General features: G+C 37.7%; 1 protein-coding gene across 2 annotated transcripts in view; it reads right to left on the reverse strand.

Moving 5' to 3' along the window:
* UHRF2 (ubiquitin like with PHD and ring finger domains 2) overlaps positions 1-26,697 on the reverse strand; it is a 77,290-nt gene extending 50,593 nt beyond the window's left edge. For both annotated transcript variants that reach the window (XR_002126476.1, XM_019664742.1), the window contains exons 1-3: positions 26,207-26,697; positions 19,994-20,227; positions 9,884-10,143 (exon numbers count right to left, since the gene is read on the reverse strand). Coding sequence is in view for 1 of the 2 variants with exons in the window: in XM_019664742.1 (XP_019520287.1) it covers positions 9,884-10,143; positions 19,994-20,227; positions 26,207-26,359 (647 nt within the window). In the remaining variant the exon portion in view is untranslated. The remainder of the gene's footprint in view (positions 1-9,883; positions 10,144-19,993; positions 20,228-26,206) is intronic.
* Between the last annotated feature and the right edge of the window lie 1,091 nt (positions 26,698-27,788).

Consider the following 27,788-nt stretch of genomic DNA (forward strand, 5'->3'; position numbering starts at 1 on the left):
ATAAATTAGGTGTCATTTACCCATTAGTTTAGTTTCTTACCTTCCAAAATTTTGTTGTTTTCTCTTCTGAGTCTTTTATTTCTATCCCATTTTTTTTTAATCCTTGGGAGTTTATGCATTTATTCTTTTACTGTCTTCTAGGAGGGTTTAAGAAGTGGAAACATGCAACTTAATCTGACATGTTTAACTGGAAATCTCTGTTCACCTTTAGTTTCATTTCTTACTACTCACCGTACACACCTTCTACACTCCAGCCTTACAAATCTCCGCTCAAGTAACCCCATAGCTCCTACGACTTGATCCTTGGCATCCTACTCGCCTTCAAGAATACAGAAGTATCTCTTCTATCTTGTACTCTCAGAGCTCGAGGCATTCTAAAAGCTAGGTGTTCTTATTTCTATCACAGTACTTACACTGTAAAACACCAAGTTTTCATTGAGGAGCACCTGTTTTCAAACGTTAGTGTGTTTGGAATATATCAGGCCTACAAATATTTGGAAACAAGCAACTCATTAAATAAAAAAGTCTGCTTTTATATAACTAAAGCTCTTTATCAACTATAATATACTGTGGCCACTGTATTTCAAAAAGATCCCCATAATTCTGCTGTCTCTTCTTCCTTGAAAAACCTTGATCTAAACAGTTCCAGATCTATGGGAACATAGAATTCTATGCAGAATAAGAAAAAGGTTTTCTAAGGATTATGTTCTTGGTGTTCTTAAAAATGAAAAACCTGTAGTCAGCTCAGCTGCTAACTATAACAGTACTCAAGAGAAAGTCTTTTTAAGTATAGGGAATTCCCAACACAGTATTTCCTCCCTTCCATGAGGTATAATACATGGTTGAAGGCAACCAGTAAAAACTGGTCCAAGAAGCTGATTTCTTTTAGCATTTGCACTGAGGAAAACTGTGCAGGAGGCTATATGAAACATTTTGGGAAGTGGTGGAAGCTTGAACAACTTCTAAAACAGGGCTCAAGATATCCCCAAAGACCTGAAGCACAAAAAGGTGGGAATGTATGAAGGCCAATTTTATCTACACTGTACTGAGAACCAACCCAATGCCTATGGAAGGATGAAAATAGGGTTCTTTTTTCTCTTGTATGACATGACCTCTTGTTCTCAGAACCTGAAGTCAAGGTATTATTCTAATATAGGTACAAGATAAATTATTCTAGTTAGCTACTTTGCATCCCTGAGAGTTTAGAACCACTTTGGTGTTATAAAGTCTGTATTATCAAATCATCCTTAAATAACCCTGAGCTTAAGTTTTCCCGGTAACACTTTTATTGCTTCAAATACTCTTTGGATGTCTTTTAGAGCTATCCTTCAGAGGAGATGTTTTTGATTATCCTTAACTATGTGACATCTTAGCCTAAACTTACTTTATTTTCAATTGACAAAACAAACATTAAGTCTGGAGAATTACATTTCATGGAAATTGATTAAGTGCTATTTAAAAAGATAGGTTTATTATAAAATAGTAAAACTACATACGTTTTCTTAGGCGGCTTGTAAGCTAATAATTTTAGAAGACTCAAACTGTATTAAGCAAAGTAGCATCAATTGAAACCTTCCTTTAAAACATCGCTTCCTGGCACTAATATACTTAAATAAGGACACCATTCATCTGGAGGCATGTTCTAGTTTAGCAAATCTTTAATGTCATACCACATGCAAAAAGATAGCATTGCTTATTCTAATAGATAACATCACTAAGTTTCACACCTTAAATGTAAAGCTTACTCACAGACAACTTACTTAAAACTGCTTACAGTAGCATTTTACATGTTACATGGAAATAAATCTCATTTGTGGAACACGTTAACAATGGTGGATAACTGTTTTGATAATAGTGAAAACAACATAATTAGGTTAAAAAAGACCTATGCCAAAGATAAACTGTATTATTTAAGAGTACTTACCAAAATAAGCTGGCTTTATTAATAAATAAATGAAAACCAGAAAGTTTGATTCTATTATTACTGGGTACTTTTCAAGGTTATTAGGAAAAAAGAACATAAGTCTTGTAGATATTTACAGATGCGGAAATTAAAACTGAAAGAATTCAAACTAAAAAAACTTCCCATTAAACCAAAGACCTGGAATTCAAACCAAATTCTGATTCTAATGCCTGAAATACACAGCCTGTAAGAGAACCACTGCTCTGAACACTTAACAGGCCCCTGGGGTACATGTTTGAAAAGCAGATTCCTGGGCCCTACCCCAGACCACCCCATGCAGGAAGTGGGGGTGGGGTTTGGTGTCCCTCAGGAATCTGCATTTTAAACACCTTACCTGGGTGAATCTGTAGTGTTGCTGACCATCTTTTTGAGAAACACTAATGTAAAGAGATGATGTATAAATTTAAAAAGGTGAAATAAACTGTTATCTGTAGTCATTTTTCTAATAAGCACCAAGTGATCTTATAACACAGTAGAAGAGAAATGGTAAGGTCACAGACCTGTCTAATGTCTTCCATTCTCCTTTTGATTGTTATCCATTCAGAACGCTGCCAAGTCATAGAAAGTTAGAGGAAATATTCTAAAAGTCTTTGGTAAATAAGTATGTTAGTAACACCCAAGAAGCAATAGGGCGAACTGGTCACTGCACCAGGGTTCTGGAACTAAACCTTTCATTCCAGGTCCCTAAACTCAAGATCAACATGACATTTTGTCTTGGTTCAAGAAAAATCTCCTATTCCTTTTCTCCCATTAAACCTAGAAATCATTACATTTTGATATTGCTCAAAACATTTTTGGGACTCCTTTAGAAATAGATTGTTATATCAATATTCGAGAAAATTAGTTTTGTTACTTTATAGAAAAACTACTAAAAATACCATTTGATTTTATTCAGAATTGACTCCCTGACTTATTTGCAGTAGCCATAATTAAAGCTACTCTAAAGCATGCACCACAGGCTGAGAATAGCTTGAAAAATCTTAAAGAATGCTGGAAGCAATGACAACATTATCTTAAGACATTTGCCAGATGAGCTTTTAGTTATAGCTTAAGTTACCCTCCAAATCCTAAGTGATGTTATGACATTTCCATTTGATTTCAATCCCATGGTAGAGCCTTAATACTGTGTTAAAAGCAGCAGTGTAACCTATTTGGTTTAAAAATCCTTTTAATACTAATGAGCTATGGATTCTCCCCACAGAAAAGCACACAGGCGTTTAACGGCAGGTAGAGAACCTTTGGTTAAAGGTATTTGTTCTGCGAAAGCATCATAACTGGAGAGATTGATAGAATATTTCTAAATTATGTTAACAATCCTATATGCTATATATAAACATTTTATTTTATAAGCATGCTTCTCTTAAAATAAGAGTTAGTATGATAGAGTGGTTGCAAGTATGTGCTTTTCTGAATCCAGGTCTACCACTTACTCATTAGCTGTCCAACATCGAGCAAATTACTTAACCTCTCTAAATTTCAGTTACGTATTCCTACTTCACACATAAAAAGTATCTATTTCACTGAGTTTTTAAATGAGGATTACATGAGGTAAGCTAAGTAAGGTACTTGTACAGTACTTGGCACAGTGTTATTTCAACAAGAGATTTACTGGGTTAAGCTACTATACTTTAAAAAGGGTACTTTGGAATAATTTACGAAAAAGTCAAAATAAAAAATATCTGTTTCTGAGGTAAACTGACAATTCTATTTTAATGTGAACACTTTAGAGCATGGAAGATCATATACCAATTTTCATGTCATTATGAAAACTCTTAGCAATCATTTACTCATGTTTAAAGATTTCAACTTTCCTTAGCTACAGACAATTATTCATTCTTAAGATACGATTGAGAAATAAAATAACTTTCATAAGCATTTTTGTTTTTTATTAATATATACTCGTTTGGACTACTAGGCGTTTTCTAGCTTGCTTTTTCTCTTTATAAAAGTCAGCTAAAATTTATAAAGCAAGATCTCTAAATTAGATCACTAAATTTAATAAAGCAATTAAAGAAAGCAAATCACTAACATGAATAGTATTCCCAAATTCACCTTTTTAACTGACTTGTAAGAGTAACTAAAGGTACATGTTGAATCCTTAGAAGCAAGAAGGTGTCAGGGGAGGCTTTGAGATCTTGTTCAGCACTATGTCAAGTTCAGAAAGCTTGTCTTACAATGACTGACTGGTACACTTCAGAGCCGAATTTAACAGGAAAACCAGGACTAGTTCTCAGAACAAAAATTCAACTATTACAAAGTATTTTTCCCACTCAAAAATTTTACCAACACATAATAAATTCCCCATAAACACATTATAGACATTGCTTTCTATGCAAAGTTAATACAGATAAAGACTGCATAGTGGAAAATAGTCCCTCATTTAAAGTTACATACAGATCATTTAGCTTGAATGAAATATAATTTCTTTTAGAAAGACTTAATTCTAATAATTCTGTCTATAGGGAAACAAAATGGAAAAAAATCAACAAGCCATAAACCACCTAGACATGTATTAAAATAAGGATGAACACTTAGATTCATCAGGTTATTACATACCATCTTTGGCCTTTAATAAACTATATTTACTATACTTAAACTGTCATTATCAACCCCTTTCCCCCTATTGCTCTTAGTAGCAGGTACCTGATAACAACTGATATGGCTGGGCCAAAAGCAATCTATCAATGAGTGGTTCTCAAACTTGAATGTGTATCATAATCACCCAGATGACTGATTAAAACCAGATTCCTGGGCCACCCCCAGAGATTGCCTCATTATGTCTGGAGTGAGCCCAAGAACTTGCATTTTTAATAAGTGATGCTGATGCTCGCTGCCAAGAACTATACTTGAGAACCACTGGTCTAAGGTAGTGGTTCTCAACCATGGCTGCGTATAAGCAGCTCAGGGAACCTTTTGAAAATACCAATGCCTGGAGGTCCCTCAGACCAATCATACTAGAAGTTCTAGGGGGTAGATCCTATGTACTGATATTTTTTAAAGCTTCCTAGACAGGTAATGTATAGCCAGGGTTGAGAACCACTAGTCTAGTTAATTAGAATGAATCTAAACCAAATCCACTGAGAACAGATGTTTCTTAGTACAAAAGTAGGATACGGATTTTAGCTTTTATCTACTGATAAAGCAGCCCAAGTGATAACTAAAGAAGAAATTCAATACAGTCATCACAGTTGCTTACATAACTAGAGTTTAATTCAACAGAAGTTGTATGTGTGCTGCCTGCTTTAAATCCCAAAGTCTAAAACAAGTCTTTAGAAGTCATACAAAATGGTTGACCATGAAGGCAACAGATGTGTAGGCTACTACCAATTACATATACACCATGTTTAGTCTGAGTAGCAATATTGCATATTGGTTAACTCTTAGACTCTGGAGTCAGATCGTTTAATACTGGGTTGTCGGAAAAGTCATGACGTATTTTTTCTATGTTTTCGTTGCAAAAATGCATCATGACTTGACAGACAACCCAATAGATGTGACCTTTCACAACTTAGATAACTAAGCCTTGGTCTCTTCATATGCTAGTTAATATAACTAACATATTTATGCTAAAGATTACATGAGCATCCATATAAAAAGTTAGCTCAGAGTTTGGCATACAGGATTTAACTATCTAAACCACAGACATATTAACCCTACTAGAAATACTAAGAAAATGATTGTCCTTTACCAAGTCTACTTCTTCCCTTCAGTTAACATCATGTCTCTTCATCACAATGGTTCAGGGTCTCTATAAAACCACAGTCACAGGTTTGTGAATTTCGATGTTCAAGGCCCTCAAAATTTTAAACTCTAAATACCTTAATTATAGAGAGGATAATTTATGGGGATAAACAACTTTCAGAAAGCTATGGAAGTGTACAGTACAAGCTTACTGTAAGATAAGGTACAATTCGATGTTTTCTCCCTTTATTTCTTTAATTGACCACTTAATCACTGCATGAGTTATAACTGCCTATATTACCTTGACATTTGCTCACTGCTGAATCCCCTTTCCCTTTTGCTTCTGTCCAAAATACCACTAAAAATAGGTTTCAATCAAGCTCCCCCCTGTAATGATGGCTTTAGGAGGAAAAAAAGGTAGCTCTCTTCACATCCAAGTTGTGTATGCTTGCTAACAAGGTGCTTTTAAAAACCTTAAGGTGGATTTAAGAATTGTTTAGAATCTAAATCTCTAAAGTCTATATTTAATATTCCTACTGCTAACTCTTTCTCCCCAAGTACTTACTAGGTTGGCTGAGTTCTAAAAATACAAGGCCCTTGCTAAAACAACAGATGAGTGGTATAGAATAGCAATCAGGAAGAAAACCTCACAAATACCTTTGTACCAGGCACTTTGATGTTAACTCCGTGTTTGCTTTATACTATTTGCAGTAAGACGTGAATCCAAGTTGACAAGCCTCACCTGGGCCTTACGACTGACAAACTACAAAATCCTCACAAGAAGCCCTCAGCAATTTAGTCTATGTTCATTAGGAATCTACAGAAAAGGGACTCTTACAAACAGTAAAACTCAACTTTGAAACATTTCAAACGAATCTCTTAACATAGCCTGCTTTTTATGAACTTAAAATGTTTGTATCTGTAATTCTGAGAGGAAAAACAAAGAAAGATTAGGAAATAAATGATGTCCACTACTAGATCTTGTTTGGCCTTTTGGGGGTTTGAAACCCCTCTACCTATTATGTAATATAAATCTGTAATACCTAACATTCCTCAGATATTAAAAATTGTTTCTTTTTAACTCTGCTATGGCTAGAGTGGGGATTGAAGATGCAAGAGCCTATGTAACTATCTTGTTCTGGGCCAGCAACTGTTTTAACAAAGTTCATTTCCATGACTGAGAATTAATCTAGCCTGTTAGACTTGTAAGGCCACTATAAAAATAGCTTTTAAACAGTGCCATTTTAAACCAACAAACACTGCACATCCCAAAGAATTCTTTAGGCAGGTTCCCTGGTCCCATGTATGATACCTCCCTGCCTTGGCTAAATGACAGCTTGTTCAAACTGCACTGTTATACTCAGAGGTTTGGAGATATGATTATTAATGAAGCAGATTAATTTTCAATTTACTTTCAATGTACTTCCAAAGATTACTTTCAATTTACTCTAGGTAGGAGAAAAATGAAGTTAGTTTACTGAAGAAAATAATAGTACTTAATCAGTATCATAAATGAAATGGGATATAGCCTATAAGTACTTAAAGCCTATTTACTAAGTTAAAGTACAAAAAAGTTATAAGAAATACTGTCTTGGAACTAAAAGTTGTATAGAAATTAGGAGTCATCTAATTCAATCATTCTAACTTTATAAATTCTCTTTGCAATGTAACATCTCTACTGATTTTCCCAGTCTATGGTTGAAGATGGCGAATGACTGTTTATTGGTTACTTCTCAGGGCAGACCATTCTCTACCTTTAGAGATTTGGCTGGTAGGAAGTTTACGTTATCCTGAAACTTACCTTCTATGTTTTACAGAACTGCCTTCTAGATAGAACTTTTAAAATATGCAAGCTTGGGCTAGCCGAGTCGCATGTTGGTTAAGAATTGGCTTGGGACGCCAGCTCTGAGCAGCAGGGCCCCAGTTCGGATTCCACATGAGGGCCAGTGACGCTGCACACTCTACAGCTAAGATGGTGAACAACAGCTTGACCTGGAGCTGGGCTGCCATGAATTGCTGGCGATGGCGTAGGCTGCAGTGGGGCTCGCCGGCAGCTGGCGTGAGCTTTCATGAGCTGCCGTGAGCAGCCGTTCAGTGGCCAGCGAGCAACTGCCTCACCCGGGAAGAGCACAATGATAATACCAACATGGGCCAGTGAAGCGACGTCCTCCACAACTAGACTGAAGAACAAAAGGACAGCAACTTGTCTGTTCCCTTTCCCCGATTCCCCAACACTGTTCCCCTCTCCCAATTCCCCAATAAAAATCTTTAAAAAAATAAAATAAAAAAATAATAATAAAATATGAAAGCTAGCATGATCCAAGTCTTTTCAAGCTAAATATCTAGTTCTTTCAGCTCTTCTTGATGGTTTCACATTTTTACATTTTGGATTCTACTCTGAAGATGCACCAGGTCATGCTGGTATTCTTCTTAAAGCACAGGGGATGAAAAATAATATTCTAAGTAGGGAACCAGCCCAGTACAACAGCAGCATCACTGGCCTTATTCTAGATATCTTACTTCTAAGAAAACATCCTTACAATATAGCTATTTGATAGCCACTAGACTGACTCACTTGGAGCTTACTACTCAGTAAAAATCTCTATTTCTACTGTGTAAGACATACACTCCAAAAGCTCTCTTCAATGTATCCTCCATCCAAGAACCTGTTTAATAACTTACTGAAATCAACATGTACTTTACTATAGTTTTTAACTTACTTTTCCAATTACAATGAAGAATGAAACTTTAACCGGATTTGTTATTACATCCATACTGGGTGCTTACACCAGTCTTTTGTTATTTGGGACTTTTATCTAGAAACTCATCTATTTTGTTTATCTTATACTTAATTTTATATAGTCCTTTTCTCTTTTTAAAGATGTGAATTACATTTACCTACCACTAACTTCAGTTATCTTTTATTTCTCAAAGAAATTTCAGCTATCATATCTTTAAGTTACCAACACTGAAACATTTAATTCGATCATGTAAAATTATTTAGAAAAAATAATTTTATTCTTCTCATGCATGTTGGATTTACTAACATTCATTCTAATCAAGACAAATTTCTCTTTTATCCAAAAAAATAAAAAATAAAAAAATAGCCAAATAAAACTAAGGTACTGTGATTTTGCACTCTAGTATTATATCAGGCTTATCCCTTGGAAGGTTTTACTCCAAAACTAAGAGCTCCTTAAACTGTAAAAATTTAATAAACCTTAGTTCTTTTAGTGGTGTAAAGCTTTTTACCCTGTATCTATGCTGTACCATGTGCAATATTTTTTGCCAAACAATAACTCCTTTATTGACTAGTACAGAATCAGGTCCCAGGTAGCAGTTTTCCTACAAGAGTTGTTTCTTCCATTCTCCAAGAAATAAAACTCCAAGCAAATCAAGAGCTCTACTTATTGACAGCAGATATACAGATAGCGGAAGTCCGCCGTTGTCATTCCCCCCCCCCCCCCCCCCCCCGGCTATAGTATCTTGCATCTTTGCCATGGCATTAAGAAACCCATAGACTGATTACTATCAACACACCAATTATCCCAGCCTCGATTTACCAATAGTGTCAGTCATGGCCAATCCCAGATCTTAACACTCATTCTACTTGTTGGTTCTAAAAACCAGGATGGTGGCTCATTTGAAATAAGCCACATTGGCAAGTTAGCCACACCATTTAAGAAGCATCAAAGTAGTAAGGGTATCTACTTTTGACCCTTTCCAAGTATCCTGAAAATCTGAGTTGACACCAAGTCTTTTATACCACTTTGTGGTGGTGGTGGTGGTGGGGGGGGGGGATCACAACCACTTAGGATCTTGAACTCTTATACTCAAATAAAGATCTGGTAGATTATTTTCCATTCATTTTAAGTTATCAGTTGAGTGAAGACTTAAGTACATCTAGTGTTGAATAAATACTAAGTCTGCCCCAATAGTAACTTTTACAGTAGGATTTTGAAAATAGATAAAGAAATTGATAATTCAGTGTTAAAATCAAGTCAAGTTCTTAATATAACAAACGACTTAGGAGCCAAAGGTGACTGAGCATTAAGGAGCCCTTTTATATTACAACTACTAAATAAACAAACAAACAAAACAAACAAACAAACAGTAATAAACTGAACAGACCCCTAAACAATTTCTTCAGAAAGACTATTTGAAAACAATCTTGAAATGGAAGGCTTTCTTTCTACAAACAAAAACACGAATGAAGTCCTCAATAGCACGAGCACTTACTCATCATACTCGATATGATAAATAACGTCTTCAGCAGCAGCAACAGAATCTGAATTAGATGTAGAGGGTACATTGTCCAATTTATTTGTGTTCTCTTTGGAATTATGATTTACATTTCCATTAGTCCTTTTACAAGAACTGCCATTCTTCAGTGGAGTTTTGCCACGTGAATGTCCATCAGAAGCTCTAGTAACACTATGTATACGTGCTTCAAACCAAGCACCAAGGCCGACATCTCTGGCATCCACCAATTCATTTACCTAAAAAAAGTTTAAAATTAGTTAACGAAGCTTAATTTCATCTATTGCTTAAAAAACCTCCCTATAATTCAAGTTATTTTTATGGTTATGGTTAACAATATTTACAGCTACTCATGTTTAATTTCAAAGATTACATCAAAACTATTCTTTTGGGACTGTACTGTCAAATCTGTTATTTACTAGTATGAAAATTAACTTCCTTCCAAATTTCCTCTAGTGAAATATCTACATTAGACTTTTAAAAATATAATTCTTATGTAACCGAGTATTCTTGCAAATCATTCAATGTCACTAACAAAAAGCCAGGACTTTAAAGTGTTATGACTGTGTTATTAATTTGTTCCGTTAATTTCTTCAGAATCCCAAAGAGAATTTACACAGTCCAACCAAAAATCAGAAATGTCTTAAAATGAAAAAAAAAACCTCAAAAATGAAGGAATTATGCAAAAGTACAAAGGGAAGAATCTAGTGAACCCATCTATCTATACAAAATGGGGTAAGTTTTACCAATTAGTAACTCACTAGCAAATGCATTATTTAGTACCTCAACGAACAAAGGTAAACTATAAAAAAAACAGAGCTATAAGATGCAAAACAGATGCAGTCAAGTCTAGTAGATGATCCAGAACTAAACCGTGCAATCTGGCTAAAGGAAAACAGACTATACCAGAAGAGTTATAATATAGAAGCTGGTTTAGAAAAAAAAAACCTCTCCTAAAAAATGAGGAAATTACACTAAAGGTCAAGGGCCTTTACTTAGGCAAGGCTCCTTTACTTAGGATTGTCTAACTCTTAACAACCTATTAATATTAATAATAATTAATAATTCCTATTTTACAAGATAAGGAAAAAAAGGCTGACAAGTTAACTTGTTCCAAGTGAAAGCTAATGAAATGTAAAGCTAGAATTTGAAGACATCTTGAACCTTGATGCTTATGTTCTCACCATTATATCATGAAGCCTGGTGACAAGATAGGTAAATAGGATCAACAAAGGTTAAGCGAAGAACTTAGAAATAAGGTATTAAAAATATAAAAAGGTTTCAAACCACCAAGCTAATATAGAAGGTAGAGGGAATACAGACAAAACCAAAAATTATTAACTATCACTATCAGAAGACATACAACATTCTACCAAAGAAGCTACATGTAGTGAACACTGTAGCAATTAAACATCTTGAAAGACATAAGGTTCAATGTAACATAAGAATGAAGAGTTTAAGTGAAAAGGAAAAGACCTAAGGATCAATAAGGCTAGACAATAACAAAGAATCAGAGATGGAACATGGTATATACATTGTTCAAATTAACTGTGTCCATTAAATGAACACAGGCTCTTTCATAATAATCACTGACAAGTTTAAAGGCTTTTCGTTTCCTATAGGCAACACTAGCTAAAACCAAAATCAATCTATGTTAATTAAGGTCTATCACACTTCAGAGAATAAACTGAGGCTACTACTTTCATAGCAAATCAAAATATAAGAGGTTTCATACAGCAATTATTCTAGAGAATAGAGTATATAGTTGATACTAAAATAGTAACAGCAAAAATACATTTAACAATATAAACCTTATGGAACAGTAAGAGGTGCAAATGAAATACTTAATTTGCATATAAATATAAGAAAGCAGCAAGCAGATCTAGTGTCCCCATACCTTAATATTTGGCAATACAATTAGTGTTAACAGAAACTTAAGTCAATCTGAAAATATTGCCATTGCTTAAACATCACACATAAGAGAGAACTTACTAGCTCATAAAGGTAAGGCATTCTTTGATGAACCCTAGATTTATAACTAGAAACAAGTTATAAAGTACAAATTTTCCTATTAAGTATAATTAACCACTCATGATTAAGCATATAAACTGCATGAAAAAAATGTATTTAAATTCAAAAGCAAAATCTGAATGGGTCAAACTACATGTAAGGGTTAAAGCTCTTTTGTATAGTGTGTGTTCTGAAGATGGTTCAGAAGACAATACTTAAATTTGTATTATGAAATTAATATGATTAATATGAAAACAGAGGACACTTCCATGGTAATTTATCAATCCAGTTGAAATTAAGAATTGAAAAATATGCCCAAAGCCACAAAATGTACAATACCAAGAGTGAACCCAATGTAAACTATACTTTGGGTGATGCTGTGTCAATGTAGGTAAAATCAATTCTAACAACTGTACTCTCTGGTGGGGATGAGGATAATGAGGGAGGCATGCATGTGTGTGGGTACTCAATTTTGCTGTGAACCTAGAACTGATCTAAAAAGTCAAGTCTATTAAAAAAAAAAAAAAGGAACTGAAAATTAGCCAGACGAGAGCAATAAAAAAAAGCACAGGATGATAAGAGGAAAATAGAGTATGTGTGTTTAGGTAGGGGGTGGCAGGGGCAGTGTCTCAATTGCACCCAGACTTTAATTTATGGAGGTGACTGTCAACATGGGGAGGCTAATGCCATATGAAGAATTACTTACGTTTCCCAAGAGAAGGGGGCTCTCCATGCAGGACCAAAAGGGGGGAAGCATCAGGTTCAGTTAGAAGACGCAAGCAGAAAGCATGGCCCAGAGACTACAGCGTTTTCCACGTAAAGGCAAGGCAGGGCAAGGAAAACAGTTTCTATCTGGCTAGTCTCAATAACAGTGGCAGCCTCTGGGCTATAAGGAGGTCTCTTGTCATCTGGTACCTGACCCTGGGAGGTTAGAGCATAGGAATACTGGTTGGTATGTAAGAGTTAGATAAATGAGGTGGCTGGGGTTGTGTTCTGAGGATTGGTTAGTTTGTATATGAAAGGAAGGCTAACAAGTTGTTTATCGTCTCTTCCAGAGCTAGCCCTGAAAGAGGGGTAATCTATCCTCAGGCAGCAAGTCCCCCACCCCCACAACATCCCAAAGATGACAAAGTATCATAAAAGAGAAAAAGAAAAAAAAAATGCTTAATGGTGGAGGGTGTTTAAACTGAAAATTCGTAAGTTAAAAAAAAAACCTAATCACATAAATCTAAGCTTAAGAACTAGATTTATTTATGTCAAAAATATAGTCACATTTAAAGAGTTTTCCATGTCCAAGTATGTGACACATATGTATACATATATCCAGAGGGTGCCAAAAAAAAGTATACACATTTTAAGAAAGGAAAAAACTATTAAAATTGTAATACTCAATATATACCAATAACAAAAGATGAATATGAGTCACGTATATACATTTTTCTGGCACTTCGGATATATATATATATATTTATTTATTTAAAAAAAACCCTGAAGTATGGAATGCAAGGAGAAATCATTAAAAATAAAACAATGCCAACAGCAAATATTTGAGGATGTACTGTATGCTGGGTATACTTCTAAACATTTTATATATTCTGTGGAAAACACACCACCTCTGCAGATAAACCTAGGTTTAAGTCCTTTTTTATCACCTACTAGGTGTAAACTTGATCGAGTTATTTAACCTGTCCCAGCCTCAGCTTCTTTATAAAATAACATACTTTGCAGTGTATTAAGAGATCAGGTGACAAAATCCTTATGCCGTGTCAACCTAGCAAGCATATATTGTACTAGGCACAAATGAAATAACTGTCTCCCTTCCACTAAGTACCAATAAGTTCAATGCTAAAACTCATTAAAACTCAGAGTATGGTCTCACTACCATACTCTGCATAGTAAACATGTTAGTTTACTATTATGTACATTACCTCCTTTAAAAATTACAATACAAAGTCATTCTTACTTTCCAATGAGATTCAGAAGTGAAATACACTTGCCCTCAGGAGATAACACAGCTGAAAGTGGGAGCTAAGCTGATAAAGGTTTCTCCAACTCTGAACATGATTCTCTCATTATACCATTTTCTTTAGAGACTTACAATATGGTTCCATTTCCGTGAAATTCAGAAAGAGGAAAAATCGGGATACATACAAGTTAAAGGTTCTTAAGAGGTTGTTAAAGGGTAATAATAAGTGTTAGTAAAAAGCAAAGAAACGATTCCCACAGAAGTTTGGGTAGGTAGGTACAACTAGGGAGAAGGGAATCATAATCATAATCAAGAGAAGGCACATGGGAAGTGGGGGTACTGCTATTCTATGTATCAATTTGGGTGGTGTTTACAGATGTTGACTTCATAATATTTAAGCTCTATCCTTTTTTTGTCTTGTCTATTAAGTTTCATAATCAAAAAGGTTAAATATCAAGCAGCAGAGTTGCACTGTAGACAAATGACTGGAAATACTAAGATATCCATGATTTTTTACTTAGTAATTATTGATAATTTTCCTATTTCCTTTATCTCCTACAATGACCATAAGAAAACACATAAGAAGTTTAACAGTGCCACACACAGAGCTAGACCCTAAAAGCTTAGTATCATCATTCTAAACAGATACTACTTAGGCCAGCATAACTGTCATTTCCAAGTAGGATCTTATGAGTCATACAAAGCTCCATATCCCAAAACCAGAATTTAAATAAATTTAGGTCTCAAAAGTCCACCTTGTTTCAGAAAATACATTACTTCCTAGAGTCAGTGTGGTTCAATTTGTGTTGTACAATCTTCCACAGGCTCTCCAAATGTGATAGTGATATTTAGTTCCTTATGACATATGAAAAGGTATCTGAAACTGGCCAAATGTTGCTCAAAGGCATCAAATATGGCAGAAGGAGGGCACTGAATAACTTCAGATTAAAATTCCATTTTAATGTATTAAGTTTAAATATTTACCTAGGCCAATTCTGAGTAAGCTAATTTGAAAATTCACTTTTTGTATCTGTTTACGAGGTCCAAAGAAAATTTTATGCAAAAGAAAGGAAAAGCCCAAAAATTTGTTTGCTCATCCATAAAGAAATTTTAATTATAGAAAGCTCTATGTCGGGCCGGCTGAGTGGTGCGTTGGTTAGAAGCTGGCTTGGGACGCCAGCTCTGAGCAGCAAGGCCCCGGTTTGGATCCCACATGAGGGCCAGTGACACTGTGCCCTCTACAGCTAAGATGGTGAACAACAGCTCGACCTGGAGCTGGGCTGCTGTGGGTTGCCGGCAACGTGGAGCTGCAGTGGGCTATCATAAAGCTACCATGAGTGGCTGGCAGCTGGCGTGAGCGGCCAGCAGCTGGCGTGAGCTGCCAAGAGCCGCCGTAAGCGGTCGTCCCGGGGCTGGCGACCCATCTGCCTCACCCAGGAAGAGCGCAATGATAATACTAACACGGACCAGTGAAGCAACGTCCTCCACTACTAGACTGAAGAACAAAAAGACAGCAACTTGTCGGTTCCTCTTCCCTGATTCCCCAACACTGTTCCCCTCCCCCGATTCCCCAATAAAAATCTAAAAAAAAAAAGCTCTGTCTATAAAAGAAAAATCTTACAAAGCAAGAGACATATGCAAGAATTCAAATAAAGTAAAAAAAAAAAAAGCCTCTCATTTTTAAAGTGTTCCAGAAACAACTTAATGGAATTTTAATATACTTACTATTAAAAGTCTTGCTGTAAGGAAAACAGGCAAAATTCAAAGCAAATCAAAATCAAATCAATTAAAAAGTAGCAGCTTCTAGATTAAAACAAAACAAAACAAAGTAACGAAAAAGAGGAAAAAATAAAGTAGCAGCTTCTAAGAGTTTTCATGTTAGCCAAAAAGAAGCTAATATCTAATAAAATTCCATGAAGGCAGTGGGCAATATGATGTGATTTACCCCTCTAATTCTAATACCTAGTACAAACATATGCTACATTCAAATATTCATTCAGTGAATAAATTATCCAGAAATGAGCACTTCTATAATGAAAAAAAGCCACCAGTCAAAATTTCAAATACCTATGACAATTACTGAGCTTCATCAAAATAGGAAATAAATCTGTGTTAGACTCTTCAACTAATAAGGTTAAATGCACCTTTGATTAAACATATTACTTTACAAAAACTGCAGCCTTTTGAGAATTTTAGTGCCAGGTTCCAAGTGTGTTGCTAAATGGAGACAATGTAAAATTTACTTGCTAAATTTGTACATCTCAGAATTGGTTGAATTGGAATTTGAAACCAAGTCTGATGACAACACCGAAGCCCTTAACATCTATGCTACATATTAACATGAATTATAAGAGATGCTAAAAAAGAAAAAAGTTAGGTAGTAGAAGTAGTTAAAGCACTAACAACGAAAATAAAAAAGCTAAGATGTGGTGAGGGAAGTAATTTCTCATCACGCTCTTCTGAATTAGATTGAGGAAAGGGGATATGGCAGGGACCTGTGCTAAACAAAGAATTTAAACTGACCACAACTATTTAACCTTGATTAATCTCAGATCTGTAGATACATAAATTGGCCTTCCTATGAAAACAAATTCATACCTTCACTGTCCAAATCAAGTCAAAAGTAGCAGCTTCGAAACTGTTGCCCTTAACCAAAAACTTAAAAAGTAATCATGTAAGATTAATATAAATGCAGATGGTTACATAAATATTTATGGACATATAGCTATATAGGAGTTAATATACATGTATATTTCCTTGCTCTGTCAGCTGAGGGCCCTAAAAGTAATGACATCCAGTAGCAAGGAACACATCTACTAGAGTCCAGCTTGGTTTCTAATACCATTCTCCAATGAAAGGAAACTAAGGTTCCTGGGGGAAACTGTTGATTCCAGAACTGGAGCAGGAAATACACAAGACGAGCCTGGAGCTCCTTCTACTGCCAGAAAGAAAGTGCTTTAACAAAAAACAACAATAAACCCCACAATGATGTGGGTTATGCCAAAGGGACAAAGGAGAAAAACTATCTATACAGATGTAAATAAATGGAGAAGAGACAAGTCTCCCATGTACAAGAATTCCCAATAATTTTTGTAGACAATCAAACCTCAAGGAAGTAAAGTACTTAATTCCCCACTCCTTAAATGTGGGCTGCAAAGAGGGTCTTCATCTCAAAGACTACAGTATGGAAAAGGGTGCAGGAGATAAGGGTAGAAACCTGACAAACACCACCTCAGTCAGGTGCCTACGGTTCACATCAACAGTGATAAGTTACTATTGATGTAAAACTTGTGATAATTAGCAAATAGAATGTTGATAGTATGTGCCCCTAGATATACGATGAAAACAGAACTTTACTCCTGTGGTCTGCCTCCCCAAAATATATAAATCCAGTCTAATGATGAGGAAAACAAATGAATCCTAACAGAAGGACATCTTACAAAACACCTGATGAGTACACTTCAAAACTGTCAAGGTCATCAAAAACAATGAAAGTCTGAGAAACTGTCACAGCCAGGAGGAGCCAAGGAGATGTGACAATTATTTAGTATAATACTAATGTAAATTGTATTTACTAATTAAAAATTACTAATGTAATGTAATGTGGCATCCCAGATGGGATTCTGAACAGAAAGAGGACATGAGGTAAAAGCTAAGGAGACATGGTTTATTAATCATAACAAATGTATCATACTAATATAAGATCTGAATAACAGGGCAGACTGGGTGTAGGATCGTGTACATGGAAACTCTATAGTATCTTCCCAATTATGCTATAAATCGAAAACTGTTTGAAAATAACAAGTTTATTTAAGAAGTAATGTGAACAAGTATCAACTTAGAAAGCATTGGTAAATGCAAGAGGGATGAAATCAATGGGTGATATAGACAACAGTATGCCAAGTGGGCTTTCAGTATTAACAATTCTGTCTGAATTGTGAGAACTACATAAAGCAACTATTTTAATTTATATAAGTCTTGCCCATATCATTTAAGTTTATTCCCAGACTATTTTGTTTCATTATTGCATTTTTTTCCTCTTAATAAATGATTGTAGCAAGGAAAGGTACTGAAGTTAAATAGCCGCTTGAGTATTTGCTCATAATGCTGTTTCCTTTCTCAGCTTCTCCAGATATTCATAACAACTTTGCCTTCTCCAATATTTACACTTTGTTGTTCTCCTGCCTATCTGTATTATCTAGTACTTCTAGAAAGATGTGCAATAACAGCAGCATTAACTGGCTTCTTTGCCTGGCTCCCATCTTTAATGGGAATGCTTCTGGCTTTTCCCCACCATTAAGCATGACGCTGGGTGTGTGGTTTAAAAATATTCATCTATTTCTCTTATCAGATTTTTTAAAAATCAGAAATAGATTCAAATGTGTATTTAGATGTACAAAACATTTTAGATTAGATCAGTTTTCTTTGGATTAACATGATGAATTATATTAAAACACTTCCTAACTAGGAAGTGTTTATTACACTTCCTAAATACAACTGAGGTTTTACATCAATATGTATTGATACTGGTGTGCTTTTTGTCATGTTTTGGTATCAGTGTTATACTAAATTTATAAAGCAATGGAAGGCTTTCCTTTTTTTTATGTTGTGGATCAATGTAGGTAACACCAATGTAGGTAACTATTCTTTGTAGGTTTAAAGCAATTCAACAGTGTAACCACCTAGGCCAGGAACTTTTGAGATACAGCTCTTTGCTAGTTTTCTTGATTCTTTCCACATTTATGGATCTGTTTGCATTTTTCCATAGATTCAAAATCATCTCTCTTTGCATTTTCTTAAATAATTCACTTCATCTACCAATTTTTAGTTTTTAACCTTGAAAATGTTCTGAAAAATTGAGTCTGGGTCCCAATTTATCCCAACAGATAAGAACTAAGAAAAAAACAATTATAACGATAGGAAACGATGAAGGAAAACTGTCATTTAATTATTTCCACAAATTTTATTAAAATAGAATTTGAAAAAGTTGCTGGATACAGAGGTTAGTAACTCAATTGAATTTCTATATACTAGCAAACAAATTGCAATTTTAAAAGACAATCATTTATAATAGCATTAAAAACAAAGCTACTAGAAATAGATTAAGATATGTAAAGAGAAAAGTAATTAAGATGTCAAAAATCTAGATTAACAGGGGCAACTATCATGTCCATGAAAGACTATAAATATGTCAATTCTCCAAACTGATCTATAGATACAAGCCCCATCAAAATCCCACCAGATTATTTATCTGTAGTTTTGACACGCTAATTCTAAAAATATTACATGCAAATGTTAAAACTAAAAAACCAAGAGACCCTTAAAGAAAATTAAATATGGGAGATGGAGGAAAAGAAGGTATCAAAATAGCGCTACAGTACTTAGAAACAGTATGGGCACAGGGATAGGCAAACACACCAATGGAACAAAGTAGAGAGCAGTTTGGCAGTATCCTATGAGTGAACAACCAGCACTTCTATTTCTAGGTAAAAAAACCCAAAAACTCCTGGAGAAATTCTTGAACACGTGCATGAAGATACACATAGAAGGTTCAAAGCAGAACTGTTTAAAACAGCAGAAAATGGAAACAGCCCAAATATCTAATAATCATAGATTACATACATTGTGGCATGTTAATAAAATCGAGTAACATTAAAGTGAAAAAAAAATATGACTCTATGCATGAGAATCTCTCAAAGTTGAGAAAAAGAATTCCAAAATCCAAATATAGGTACAACAAAAAACACTGTTTAGAGATACATACATTAGTAACACTAAAGAAAAACAAGAAAATGATCCTTAAAAGTCAGAACTAGTAATTTACTTCTTAGGGAGAGAGAGGGAGATGTGTACTGGTAGGGGCACACAGGTAGAGGCTTTAAAAAGGAACGGGCATCATTCTACTTCTTAGCATTGATGGAATTACAGCGTTTGTTTTACTATTCTTTAAACTGTACATATACATTTTATACATCCGTCTATGTATTTTACAATTTTTAAAAGACTTTTAAAGTATTAACAGTCCAAACTTTACGCTCGAATGGCAATCATGTACTTATTGAAGAGGACATCTGTATTCTCACAACTAAAATATTCCAAAGAAGACAACATACCTTATATAGTCCAATGCCAGGATCAATAAGAAAATCACGAGTTGATGTAGACGGCTGACTGGAAGGTCCCACTCTTGGGGTTTTCTTCCCTTTAGGTGGATTATTAGAACAAGGTTTGGCCTGTACATCAGTCTGTTTAGACGTGCTAGGAAGATCAGGGTCTGGGCGAACTAGTAGCTGAATTATATCATTCAGTCCAACATCATAATCAAATAAAGTATATCCATTTTCCAACTAGAAAAAAAAGAAGACAAAAAGATTAAAATGTTTCTCTCAAAGCATGATCTTTCTACATCTTTAGTTACCCAAAAGCACTAGCCAAATTAAAATAAAATTCATAGCACAGCAATTAGTGATCTTGAAATCATTCCTATTATTTTATGGCCTCTGATGTCAGCATCTACTTAGGACTTCAATAAATTAAGAATTCCCTATTAGCTACAGGGTACACTAATAGCCACTGAAATAAAAAGTGTTATCATTGCTGTTGTGGCTTCATCATGTAGGCAGAAAAACTCTAGATTTCTCACCAAGTTTTATGTCAATGAATAGTAACTAAATCCACTGCAAGAAAGAAAAAGTGTATTTTGAAAATGATTTGTTTTATGACCTTGTGTTCATAAAGACCTTAAGTTAACCATTTTATCTTTCCCAAGACTGTCAATAATTTAAAAAAGAAATCAAGCAGGAAAAAACAATGCAAGCAGGAATAATTACAATTCTTGCTCATGCTATTCCACTTGACTAAAGTTCACTAATTTTGTCCATTTATAAAGGTATCAAGTTGGATCATTAGAAGTCTTCCAGGATGAACAGTGAATAAATTAGCTTGCAACTTACCCATATTTTGGCAAGGTCTCTGTAATACACTGAATTGTGTCCATCTGCCCCCTACCTCCCTCACCCCCCAATAGTTGATGTCCTAATCTCAGGTATCTCAGAATGTGACATTTGGAAACATGGTCTTTACAGAGGTAATCAAGATAAACCTAGGTCACACGGGCGGGTCCTAATCCACTGTGATTGGTATTCCTATAAAAAGTTAAAAATTTGGACCGAGACAGACATACAGAGGGAGGATGTAAAGGCACACAGGGAAGAGACAGCCACGTGACTGGAGAGATGCATTTATAAGCCAAGAAACACCCAAGACTGCTAGCAAACACTAGAAGCTAAAAGAAGCAAGAAAGGATTCTTGCCTAGAGCTGTTAGAGAGAGCATGGCCCTTCTGATACCTTGAGTTTCAGACTTATAGCTTCCAGAACCCGAAGACAATAAATTTCTGTTGTTTTAAGCCACCTAGGCTTTACTACTTTGTTACGGAAGCCACCGGAAACTAAGTCTGTTTTGTTTCTTTATAAAATTCAGTTGGCCATTTCACTATGATACAAAAACTAAGTTCCTTCAAGATCAAAACTATCACTTCCCTAGAAACACTACCAATTTAATTGTTCATTTTCCCTTCTTAGTATGTAATACTTGTCACCATCTACAACTCTGTCACATAAGACCATGTTTGAGAAGTCAACCAAAGGGAAAGAATTAAAGTCTATCCTTGAATGATAAACTTACTGATGTACTGGACAAGTAATTTTAATTCAAGTGCTCCAAGAACACACCTAGACAATCCTGCACATTACAGGTGCTCACAATTGTTAAACAGAACAAGGGATCAAGAAATACACAAGTTTCTTAGTGGGGGAATTAAAGTAGACACTATCTCACAGGATAGTTAATATGCTTATTCCAAATAAGTTGGAGTCTGTCAAAATTCAGCAAGCAGATAAGCCCTTACAGGAATGGCAATGTTAATATTGCTTACCTTATTAAAAAAACCAACAAGAACTCCCTCTAATCCTGAACTCCTGGGGGAAAAAAAATCAAGGAACAAAAAAACTATACATTTACACTTTCATATTGACATTCTCCAGGAGCCCCCACCCTCACCACACCCCACCCCCCACAGAACCCACTAATTCTGGAACAGCTGAAAAAGCACAGCTTGATTAAACATACAACTGTTGCATATTATGACAAGTATAAAAAAAATGGAAGTGTTTAAGGTAGAAAATAAACTCTCTAACAGCATAGAACACGCAAATTAAATGATAGGGCATTCCCCAAAATGAAAATAACTGTTAAGGTAGTGAACTAACTGGAAATTCAAAGTGTTTCCATAAACATTTTTCCATGGAAATTTGAGGCACAAGAGTCAAAGGAACCTTGGGGCATTCTCATACACAAACCCTTTGATTAGTTTTTTGTCAAGTGAACAACCAGAGTAAATACAAGCTGCTTCAAGGGGTACTTGGTTTGAAAGGAAAAGCAATGCCTGAGAGAAAGTTAATACTAAGCATATCAAGGCAGGGGTCAGCAAACTGCAGCTCACAAACTGTGGCTCTGAAGTAAAATTGAAAATGAAAACAAAACTATCATAGTTTCATTTATAAAATTTTTAAAGGATATTATTCACATAATGGTGATTATGTGAAAATATATTTATGGCTCCCAAATAATTTTTAAATTGTTGTGAGGGACAGGATTGGCTTCTCCAGGGGTCGGCAAACTTTTGAGACGGAACGTATCCAAAGAGCCGCATGCAGCTCGCAAGCCACAGTTTGCCGACCCCTGCATGAGACCATATAATAGAAGGTAGGCTTACATTAACATGTAACCACCTTTCCTGCAATTATTCATGCTTACTATGATGGCCACTTTTACCCAGATTATCCACTCCTTTCCCTAATTCATTGGTACCCATCCAATTTCCCTAAAACAGTCATTATCCATTGCATAGCAAGTTGCACACAGCTAAGCCACTGTGAAGATTTGTTAAGAATGTTGGAATGATTTGTTACTTGAAAAGTACTGAAGTTCTCCCAAATTTAATGCAAGTGCAGACTGAAAGTTACTTGTCACGTAAATGATGCTCTGAGTGGGGAGAAAGGCATTGAGTCACTTAGAAATTAAAACACCTATGAGTTTCAGGCATGTAACCAAAATCCATCAATGTCTCATAGCAGAAAAATGTTTGAGAACTGCCATTCTAGAAGATGGGGCTGCAGGATCTATAATACTAGAGAAGCAAGAACAGTCCTACAGTTTTCTGTTTTGCCAGACTGCACTCTTGAATTTCTATTGGGTTGATGAAATTCTGGGTAACAGGAAGAATTGTAACAGTGATGTGAGGGAAAACAAGGAAGCAAACACCAAGTGGCAGTGGCTGAGAAGGCAGTGGGGAGGTCATTTCCAAGAGGCTAGTGGTAAGCATGTAGGTGGTGGGCATTAAGTTAGTAACTTTCATGTATCTTTCAGAGAGAGAAAAAAATATATACAATACATAACTCTCTCTCTCCCTCTCCCCTTTAAGTAGGCAAACTTTTTTTTTACTTTGTATCCCAGGTGAAAACTAACAGTCCAGAGGCAAAAGGCAACTACTCCATTTTCCTTCAGCTCTGGTTCATGCTGTACACCTACCATCAATTCTAAGGTTATCCCTAAGTGGTAAAAGGGAAAGAATGAAAGGAGGGGAGAGAATCCTTCCAAAGTAGGAAAAGCTCTGGATTCTCAAAAGATTTGGAGACTCACCAATATAACTTCCTAGAAAAAAACCCAATCCCCAGGGTGCATCAAATACAACCCCCGAGAGAAGAATATCCAAATGAGGTTACCCTACTCTAACCAGAATTTACAGCCTTGAATTGCTGCTCTCCATTTTGACCCTCAAAAGTGGAGTCAATTACACTGCTTCTCAAATTTAATTTGCATACAGATCACCTGGGGACCTTGTTAAAATAGATTCTGCTTCAGTAGGTCTGGTGTGAGGCTCCCAGGTGAAGCTAATGCTGCTGGTCCTGCTGATCCAGGGACCATACTGGGAATAGTTAAGAAACTAGTAGAAGACTGACTATCCTTCACCTGTGGGATCTTGTTAAATCCAATTACTTCCAATTCTGGGGTGAGTTGAGCATCTATACTAAATATCCACAAGTGATTCTGATAGACACAGAAGATTGAAAGCAGTAGACCTAATATACAAAGTTGGGAAGGAGGAGGCAAGGTTACCATTTACATCATAGACACTGTAAATTTATTTTTATGACACTTTTCACTATGTGGCAGTAAAGCATCTTGAGGAAAGGATGGCTTTTTCTAATAAGCATGAAGACATTTTACAGGATCGGGGCAGTCCTACTGACACCAATCCAGTACTTGTCTGGTATAGATACACTACCCTGTCCACGGGCTATGGACTCCAAAGAGGAAAGAATAATGGAGATAATAATCACTCCCATGACTACTTTTAAACTCATAAGGAAATAAAAACAGCTGGAGCAGTGTCTTCCTTCTGTCTCCAACACAATGGGGCACCAAAGGTCCATTCCTCATCCCTATTGGTTTATCACTGAGCTGAAGAAATCAAACTAGTAAGTAATATTGTCTTGGGGGAAGAAGTACAAATGGTTGTTGTCCTCAACAATTTTCCCCTGAACGTGGAACCAGCTTCCTGGTTTACTTGAAGTTTACTTTGTTACCCTGAATTTAACCCAATCCCTACCTCTCCCTCAAGATATCCACATGCACATTTTCTTTTAGCATATTTAATAACTAAACTTTAGGGGTGTTGCTCAGGAATACATTCATATGTTTCATTTCTATCACTGGTACTGAGGTCAACAACGTATCCCAGGAATTCATGTACATTATTGTCCCTAGCTAGAAAATAAAATTCATAAGACTTGATTACATACTTCTCTATATTTTGGTCAAAGGTGAAAAGCATCAGCCACGGGTGGCACAGCAATATAAATCTACATTGTGTTTAATACACATACAATTATTTCAAAAGCAAAGTTTACAACTAAATTGAACACGTTTTTATTATAAATCAAGCACTAAAGGATCAATAGAAACTGGCTGCAAGCACTTATCAAAGATGCTGTCACATTTATTCCAAAATAAATTAAAATATCGCCTGGCTCACTCTTTCTCAGAGTGTAATCATGTTACTCTGAAATTTCTGGGCAGTTTTAGAAGGGTAAGCGTATCAAAGATAGAAAAAGGTTCTTTTCAAACCCTTTGTGGCTGTAGGAAAACGACTACTACCAAATCAGAGAGCTACGTTTATTTCAAAACACATGATTGGAGACAAACTGTGGTCTGTCAACTGAAAGACGCCAACTTTTTTAGTGGATTAACATTTAAAAAAAAAAAAGACAAGAAAAATAGGATGGGTCTGGGTCTCTAGGTATATAGACCATGAAAGACCTGTGGAATAGGAAAAATCAATGGGCTAGACCCGGGCCATACAACTACCAGAGACGCCCAGACACCTTCACCATCAAAAAGTACCTTCAGCCTTCAAATGTTGTACCGCTGGCTATACTCCAGTTGCTATATTAAAAACTCCAGTGAGAGGACTATTAGAAGGTGAGACGGAAAAAGAGCAAAATAGTCTCTTATACTCCTTTCTCCTCCGGGGGCAGCCCCTCTCTGGCCTATACTGGGCAATTTAAACACGGTCCCGGGTTACATCAATAGCTCCTTCAGTCCAGGTCTCTAATCTCCCCCAAGACAGATTCCAATGCTAGAAAAAGAGGTGAGGGAAGAGAGCCATAAGTTCCGGAAACCCTGCGAATCTTCGGTGTTTACAACAAATCCCTTCCATAGTGAGGAGACAGAGTTAGGGTTCTTGTGCCCAGAGCAAGCAATATATAAGTTTCCCCCTATCCTGTGTGAGAGCCGGGGAGCGCGGAAGCGAGGAGCCGTTAGCTGGGTCAACTCTGCTGGGAGCGGGGGCCGCCGGGCCCCCCCCCCCACCCGCACTGTGGGATGGCCTCCACAGCCCGCTGCCCTCCCCGCCCTCCTGGGGCTCCTGACCCCATTGAGCGCGGGAACCCAGGCGCTCTGGCGGGCTGTGTCTGCGCCTGCTGCCCCGCTAAGAAAGAGCGGCAAGGTCTCTGCGCTCTACGCGCCCCTGCCTACGGCCTCGCCGGGGGGCACCTGCACTCGAGGCTAGCGGGGACCCCGGTGCGCCCCCTCGGCGGGCCCAGGCCCGCATTGAGGTTCGCGGGCTGCCCACCCGACGTGGAACCAGGTGCGCTCTGCGCGCGCGGCACCCCAAGCCTTCCGGCCTGCCCAGTCCACGCGTCCCGGAGGCGCTCCGCTGCCCTCGTCCCGAGCTTCCCGAGGGATGCGGTGGGCGCGTCTCACCTGTTTGCCCCGGTAGAAGAGGCGCTGGCACTCGGGCCGCACGTCGAACAGCGCCCACACCCGCTCGCGCAGCTCCTCAATTGTGGCTTTACGAGACACGTCCTCAATGGTGCGCGTCTGGGAGCCGTCGATGGTGCGAACCTGGATCCACATCTTGGCGCCGGGAGACGGGGCTGGCTCCGCTTTGTCTCCCCCTGTGCTCAGGGCACCGCGCCCCGCCCGGCCCGCGCCGCTTCCCCGGTGGCTCCGGCTCTCCGCGGCCGGCGGGCGAGTGCGCGCACAAGCGAGGAAAACCGACCAGACGCCGGGCCGGACAGGCAGCCGCAACTCCTAGACCGCGCACCCGCCCAGCGGAGTAGAGGAGGAAAGGAAACCGGAACTAGTCGGAGGCGCCGCCGCCGCTGCAGCCCCCGCCTCACAAATAGGAAGAAGCCTTGTCTGCGCGGCGCGGAGTGTTTACTTATAGAGCTCTAGCTCCCACATGGAGGTCACGGCGCGAACCCGGATCTCGCGAGATCCACACCGGGCTCCGCCTTAAAGAGGAAGCGGCCCGGGAAGTGGCAGTAAACCAGAGGGAACTAAAAGGGGCGGGGCAAAGGGGCGGGGCTGCCCACAGCCGTTAGTCTCTACTCCGCCTGCACCTGAGTATTGGACACTTGCGCGTTCGGATTTGAAGTGGTTACGAGGCCCGATATATTGCATGCCGTTTTGGTCTTGATTTCAGGACCTGGGGGCAAGCGACTCCTCAGGCCTAACGGACACAGTTCTGTGGTAACAAAAACACCAAAAATAAGAAACTCTGACGTCCACTTGTATGAACACGGAAAGCGGGGTCCAGCCGGGCGCGGCCTAAATCCCTGAGAAAGCATGAGCCCGCTCTACCGCGCTCACTGGGACACCGTCCGTCACGCGGCCTGGTGGGGCCGGCCCCCCTGGAAAGGCTCCGGGCACCCTTGTGCTTCGCGAACTCGTTTCCCGCCCGTCCCAACTGCTCCCTTCGCGCGGAAGCCTTCCTAGGGTTTCCCGCCGCTGGGCTGAGGTGGCGGCCCCAGCCCCGAAGGCCGCGGGTCCTGCTGGGATCGCCGTCTCTGGCCCGCCGTGCTTACACACCGACCGCTGGCCGCCGTGGTGCGGGGTCCTCCATCCGGAGGGTCGCTTGTCAGAACCGGACGTTTCCGTGTGTGGAGCTCCCGTGTTAGGGTATTTTTTGGTCCGTGGCGTTGCGGAGTCATGGAAAACATTTTTAAAAGGTGCAACGGTACACACTTCCGAAGAAAGAACTCCGAAGATCCCACGAAGAATAAATTCTCAGAAATAGGCCCAACGCAGCATTACCTAACAGTGAGCTTATTTAAAATGAAAATACGTCCTCATAAGAAGGAAGCGAGGATATGAAAGTAGAAAATATACGTATATAACCTGCACTTTATATTTGCCCAAATCCATCTCTTGAATATTGAGACCGGTGTTAATTATTTCCATAAATGTAGAGAAACATTGTTGTACTAACCAATTAAAGTAATTACAAGTACAGTGAAGTCCATAAACAAAGACGGCCAACACAAGAAGGACAGGAAAAATG

Source organism: Hipposideros armiger, unplaced genomic scaffold (assembly GCF_001890085.2).
Source record: "Hipposideros armiger isolate ML-2016 unplaced genomic scaffold, ASM189008v1 scaffold_429, whole genome shotgun sequence".
Classification (NCBI taxonomy): domain Eukaryota; kingdom Metazoa; phylum Chordata; class Mammalia; order Chiroptera; family Hipposideridae; genus Hipposideros; species Hipposideros armiger.